The 7,500-nt window shown below is 26.8% G+C and overlaps 1 protein-coding gene across 10 annotated transcripts in view; it reads right to left on the bottom strand.

The window, feature by feature from the left end:
- The window catches only part of LOC124956263 (trinucleotide repeat-containing gene 6C protein), a 69,836-nt gene that overhangs the window by 14,082 nt on the left and 48,254 nt on the right, over window positions 1–7,500 (bottom strand). For 2 of the 10 annotated variants that reach the window (XM_047511806.1, XM_047511810.1), the window contains exon 17: window positions 4,239–6,727. The exons of the other annotated variants lie outside the window; for them this stretch is intronic. In XM_047511806.1, the coding sequence (XP_047367762.1) occupies window positions 6,705–6,727 (23 nt within the window). In that variant the 3' untranslated portion in view covers window positions 4,239–6,704. Of the gene's footprint in view, window positions 1–4,238; window positions 6,728–7,500 lie in introns of those variants that run through there. 10 annotated transcript variants of the gene reach the window in all.

Raw genomic sequence — 7,500 nt, 5'->3', positions numbered from 1 at the left:
GAAAAAGAAAAATAAAAATCCCTCCTCCCCCCCCCACACTCTTTTGTCCTTCCCTTCCATGTCACAGCTCAAGGTTTCTATTTTTTTATATTTTTGTTTTCTTGAACACGCTTCTTTTTTTGCTTCTTTTTTTCTTTTTTTTCTTTATTTATTTTAATTATTTAACTAATTAATCTATTTAATTATTTATGTTCTTCGATAGGTACTTGCCTTTATCTTTAGATTTGAGAGAAAAGTACTACCATGGTATTATATTATTATATATACATCATTGTAGCAGTCTCTTCGCTAAAAAAAAAAAATAGAAAAGAAAAGGAAAAAACGGACATTGAGAACATCGAGAGAGATTAAAAAGAAAAGAAGAAGAAGATGAAGAAGAAGAAGAAGAAGAAGAAGAAGAAGAAGAAGAAGAATGCGATCGTTGTTGAACAACCGACAGAGAGACGACGACGAATAAAAACTATACAAAACATAAAAAAGAAAAGAAAAGAAAAGAAAAGAAAAAAAAAAAGAGAAGTTTCTGCCATTTTATTTTATTAATTAACTTCGCAAAAAAATTCGCGTTTTCCTTAAGATCAACACATTAAATTAAAAGCTTACTTTGTAAAAATAAAATATTAAGTCGACTTATATACGTATATATCAATATTGTATCCACTTTAGTGTGGACGGGATTATTTTAAATATATATATATATATATATATATATATATATATATATATATATATATATATTCATATACATATACATATACATATATATATATATATACTACAACCTCTCTTACGGAACGCTTGATAATTACGTCACATGTGAATGTCACTCAGGGAGAACGGATATATACATATATATATATATATGTATATGTATATATATATATATATATGTGTGTGTGTGTATACATATATGTTGATTTACAATTAAAACAATAATAATAATAATAATAATAATAATAATAATAATAATAATAATAATAATAATAATAATATAATAGTAATATAATAATAATAATAATAATAATAATAATAATAATAATAATAATAATAATAATAATAATAATATAATTAATATTACTAGTTACAAACACATATATCTGGTTTGAATCTGACGGCGTCATTTTGTTATTGCTACTCACGAAGTTGATTTTATTCTTTTATTTTTGCTTTTTTTTTTGTTAACAATAAATTAAAACAACAAACAGTCCCAAACGAGGGACCAAGTTACGTACACTTAATAGATTAGGAAATTAGAGCTATTTAATAGAGTCGTCACATTTAAAAATTCGTGCTATTTAATTGTTCGCGAGACGAATACCATTTTTTGTCCTCTTTCTTTTTACTTTTCTCCTTCCCTTAAATTCACGATATGCTCGATCCTGTTATTGTTTTTATTATATGGAAAAAGAAAAAAGAAAAAAAAAAAAGAAAGAAGAAAGAAAAAAAAAGAAAAAAAGAAAAGGAGAAAAGAATCTTCAATTTTTTTTTTTTCATTTCTTATCTTCTAGTTTTTTTTTTTTTTTTTTTTTTTTTTTCAAGAAGATACATCTCCCTTTCATTTAAATCACGATTTTTTGGCACGATTCGTCGCTTTGTTTTCTTTCTTTCTTCCTTTTTTTTCATTTCTTTTTTTTCTTTTTTTTTTTTGTTACTTCCTCCTTCGTTCGAAACGTCTTCGTCTATTTGTTAAAATTATGCGTTTGCCCGTCCCCATTATCGTTATTTATTGTTGTATCTATTTATTATAATAGCAGAACACAACCCCCTCCCTGCACTTTTTCTCTCTCTCTCTCTCTCTCTCTGTTTCCCTCCCACCCTTCCTTCCCAAAACCCTCGCCAATGATTAGATTCATTAAAAACCTAAAACTTTTATTTCTTGGACTCGAACAGAGAACGAGGAACGTTTTCTTTTGCTTTTTCTATTTAAAAAAATTATTTATTTATTTATTTATTTATTTTTCTATTTATTCTCTTTCCCTTTTGCCCATTTGGTTTTTCTTTTTCGTTCTTTCCTTTCCAATTTTTATTCGATGGTTTATGGATCTTTCAAAAAGTTGGGACGCCGAGAATAAAATTTTAAGACGAATTGGAGGGATAAAAAAAGGGAGCAAATGTCTTTTTAAGGTCACTTGTTCGTTCTAATTACAACTATGTGTCTTTTTTTTTTTTTTCAAACATTATAATATAACCCAACCCCATCCCCCACCCCACCCCACCGCACCACACAAGTCTTACGACTAGATATCTCGAGGCAGAGTAATTATTTTTTGTTCTTTTTCTTTCTTTCTTTTTTTCTTTCTCTCTTTTTTTTTTTTCCTTCAACAAATACAAGACGATTATCATTGATTTTTTAATAATAATTATTATTCGAACGACGACGACAACTACGAGGACGGCGTCGCGCTCTCCATGTACTTTCGTTTATTTTTATTTATTTATTTATTTATTTATTCATTAATTTTACTAACTTTTGTTTCTTCGTTTTTATTATTATTATTATTATTATTATTATTATTATTATTTATTTATTTATTTTTTTTTAAATTACCGATCCATTAATTTGATTTAAATGTTTGCCACTCTCCCTCTCTCTCTTTCTTTTTTTTTTGATCCATTTTACGCTTCGATTTATTTTCCTATTATTTTTTTTTCATTTTCCAAATTTTTTTTCACATTCCCTTTTTTCTTTTTTTTCCTTTTTTTTTTTTTTTAACAGGTCGGAAAGGCAAAGTATAATTTAATGAAAGGCCACGACGTACAATTGTTAATCGAATTTGATTATTTATATCGATGGAATTAAAGAGGGAACAAAAAATAAAAAAAAAAATTGAAAAAAACTATGAAATACGTTCACGTTTTAATAAGTATTAGGCACCTGAACAAATTATTCCTTTTATTTTCGTTCTCTTTCTTTCACCCCCCCCCCCCGACATTCGTTCCTCATCTCTGTCTAACTCGTATAGATTTCGAGCCCAATCAAATGATAGGAGTTTAATTAATTGAACGTTCTAAAAATCGAAGAAAACAATTAATTGTTTTACGTTTCGAAGGATCCAGATGAACAATTCTTTCTAAAAACAATCTCTCGCGTTATATTAATTTTAATTATATTAAAAAATCATCAAAAATCATCGTCCACGTATTTTGAATTAATTAATTGTATATATATATATATAAATATATATATATATATATATATATATATATGTTTATGTATGTATGTATGTATGTATGTATGTATGTATGTATGTATGTATATATATTACGTATGTATTATAAATATGCACAACACACAGAAATATCGATTGCAATGACGCGAAATATAGGAGAGACTCTTCTCCTCACTCTCTCTCTCTCTCTCTCTCTCTCTCTCTCTCTCTCTCTCTCTCTCTCTCGCTCGCTCGCTCGCTCTCGGGCTATCACTAAAGAGTCAATTAAAGCAATTAATAACACACGATTGGCAATACAATTAAGCGTATAATTAGAGCGATAGGGTCACCGTGATTTATTTTGTTAATTATTTACTTATTTATTCATTCATTTATATTTCTTTATATTTTACATCAACGACGACGACTACGACGACGACGATGTATCGGTATCAATAATTAATTAATTAACTGATTGATTGATTGAATAATTAATTAATTAATTTTATCTCAATGGAAGAATCGATTTATACCTTTTCTTTTTCTTTTTCTTTTTCCTTTTGCGTTGTCTCGTTTAATTTTATTTAATTTTATATTATATTTATCTATGTGTGTTCTCGGGGAAAAAAATAAGAATCCGCATTATCTCCAAATCCTTATCACATATATATATATATATATATATATATATATATATATATATATATATATATATATATATATATATATATATAACCTATTTAAATATTTTTCCACCTAATCAATGAGTGAATGAATGAATCAATCAATTAATCAATGAATGAATTAATTAATCAATTAATCAATCAATCCGGCTTCACAGTAAAAGAGGAGAGAGCGTTATTTGTGCGAGAATATTTTAAATATAATATATATATATATATATAAATAAATAAAAAAAAAAAAAAAAAAAAAAAATCCTTTTTTTTTTTTTTTTTGTAATGAAATAACTTTGTCCCCTTAATCCTCCTTTCAAATTTTATATATGTTTCCCTTTTCGCTTTATTTTTCGTTTTTTCTTTTTTTTTTTTTATTTTTCTTTTTTGTTTTCTTTTCTCTTTCTTTTTTTTTTACTTCCTTCCTTCAAATCCTTATCGTCCGACATTTTATTAATGTTATTTACTATTCGTTTTTATTTTATTTTATTTTATTTTGTTTTTGCTTTTTTTTCTTGCGTTATCCCTTATGATTCTTTTAAATCACGTTCTCTCGACGAAGATAAGTTCCATCATTAAGGCCCAACTTTCTTGATTTTCTTAAAAGAGATCGTAAGAAAGAGAATATCCTTCCAAACGAAAGCAATTAATTTCATTTTCTTTCATCGACGTTTATACATCATCATTACATTTCTCCATTGTTATTATTATATAATATTCGAATTTTTTAATAGATTATTTCGTCATTGTCACTGTTTATTTATGATTATGAGAATTAGAATCTAAATTAGAATCTAAATATCTTTCTATTAATTCGTTTATATGATTCGGTTATGTATATATAGCTTTAACGATGCGTTTTCTCTGTATGAATTTTGACGAGATGTTGATAAAACATATACACATAAACACGTACTTACACACACACACACACACACACACACACACGCACGCACAGAAACAGACCGACTGACCGACCGACCGACCGACAGACAGACAGACAGACAGAGAAAAAATTCGACCGTCGCGTTTAAGCGCATTTCTTGCTGGTGGTTGTTTATTTATTTAATTAATTTATTTATTTATTTATATATTTATTTTTTCTTCTTCTTCGTCATTTTTATTGCCATATTCTTCGTCGTGTCGTCCGAAGAAGTCATTGATCCAAAAAAAAAAAAAAAAAAAAAAATTATATATATATTCGTTAATGATTAATACATACATACATATGTATGAATATTTCTTGATTGATTATCCATTTTTATTTTGTTTCTTTTTCTTCTTCTTTTTCTTCCTCTTCGTTTGCAAATGCGGAACAGAAAACGATTTTATTTTCTTGAATAATTTTACGTAAAGACGTTGGTTGATCTGGACACGCGCTCAATGTTTTAACATAAGCGTTCGATCATCAACGGCGAAAATTCGGCGAAACATATATATATATATATATATATATATCTTCATTATTTCTTTTTTTTTTTTTTTATTTTTTTATTTTCTTTCTCTCACTTTCCTTGATCAACATATTGATCATTTATTAGCTATTAATAAATGATAGTGTAGTGATAGTAATAATAATAGTATTAGTAATAGTAATAGTAATAGTAATAGTAATAGTAATAGTAATAGTAGTATTGATGATCGACGAATACTAATTGATAAATAAGTATATGTCCATCTTATATAACATCATTATTTCTAATCACCGGATCATATAAATTCGTCGGGATTTATATCCTTTGATATAAAGATCACGATCAACGAGCAAGATCGATGGATCCATTAAGATATAGAAAATTGATGTTACTTCTTTCTTTTTTTCTTTTCTTTTATTTGTTCATTTCTTCTTCTTCTTCTTTTTCCTCTTCTTCTTCTTCTTCTTCTTCTTCTTCCTACGAGAAGATTCTTTATTGATTCAGGTTACTTCGTCGATCTTTCGATGATCGATAATCGTAATATCCGTTACACGTATATATATATATATATATGTATGTATATATAGATATATATGTGTGTGTGTATAGGTATATATATATAATTATTTATTAAATATATATATATATATATATGTGTGTGTATGTATATTATAATATTTAGCATAATCGATGCGGCAGTCGAGGAGGATTGAAATCGATCCATCCATTGATCCAGATCCATGAACCTCATATTTCCGCCTTCCCATCCTATCTCACTCCACTCATCATCAAATATAACGAGCATGATTCCATTTTATTTTCTATCATTTATTTCTTTCTCTCTTTCGTTCTTTTTTTCTCTTTCCTTTCATTTAATTTTTAATTAAGTATTATTAGTAGTCTTTCGTCGTCTTCGGTTATGTTTCATTAAGGATATCGATAATATATCGATATTATCTAGTATCGATATATTCCCGTGTATTCATTGACTTTCTACGACGATTTATAATCTCACTCGTTTTACGTCACTGTTCTTGATTAGGCGAAAAAAAAACAAAAAAAAAAAAAAAAAACAATTTGAATGACGTTGCAATATTTTCTTTTGCTTTTTCTTTTCTTTTTTTTTTTTTTTTTTTTTTTAATTGCTATTATTATTATTATTTCTTGTTGTTGTTGTTGTTGTTATTGTTGTTGATGTTGTTGTTGTTGTTGTTGTTGTTGTTGTTGTTGTTGTTGTTGTTGTTGTTGTTCTTCTTCTTCTTCTTCTTCGTTTAGCATAATACAAGAATTTGATACGTATGCGCACCAAGATTCTGGCCATTCAGGTACTTTTTCATGTCACAGAGATTTCGCATAGGATCATCGTCATTATCATCGTCAACATCATCATCATCATCTTCATCCTCTTCTGCTTCTTCTCCTTCTTAATTATTGTTTCGTTTCGTTTCTGTTTGTTAATTTTTATCCTCTCAGGTTGGACCACGTCGAATCTCTGCAACGATATTTTTTTTATTTTATTTCATTTTATTTTTTATTATTTGTTTGTTTATTTATTTGTTTACTTATTTATTGTTTTTTTTTGTTTATTTATTTTTTACTTTTTTTTTTGTTTGTTTGTTTGTTTTTTTTCTTATCGTCACAGGCTGGGAACAGGTCGCAATTGATCTTAGACTTACTTGTCTCGGCCGAAGTCTCTCTTTTATTTATTTTTATTTATTTATTTATTTATTTATTTATTTTTTTTTTTTAATCAGTCTGTGATAGGAGAACACGATTATTTTATTTATTTGTTTATTTATTTGTTTATTTATTTATTTATTCATTTATTTATTCATTTATTTATTTATTTATTTATTTTTGTCACTAAATCTTCTCCTTTCTTTTCTATCTTTTTCTTCCTTCTCGCAAAAATCTCGTTTGGATTAGCATTTGGATGGTTTAAAATTCGTTTGAAATAGTTTCTCTCTTTCTTTCTTTTACTTATTTTTTTTTTTTTTCTTTTGGATTGAATTTCTCGTTCATTTTATTTTATTTTATTTTATTTTATCTTTAGTGTCGTCTTATCAATGAAAGTGAGAAAACACAAACATACACACAAACACACACAAAACACACATACACACACATACACACACATTCGTAAGATCCCTATGTGTGCGTCGCTTAAGGAGTACTTTAGTACACGTATATTGCGTAATTGTGTGTGTGTATATGTGTATAAGTATATATATATATGTGTGTGTATGTATTGTACGTGTATATTTG

The sequence above is a fragment of the Vespa velutina genome, chromosome 21 (genome assembly GCF_912470025.1).
Source record: "Vespa velutina chromosome 21, iVesVel2.1, whole genome shotgun sequence".
Lineage (NCBI taxonomy): Eukaryota > Metazoa > Arthropoda > Insecta > Hymenoptera > Vespidae > Vespa > Vespa velutina.
Note: the sequence above shows the minus strand (reverse complement) of the source record. Positions and strands in the feature narration are given on the sequence as shown.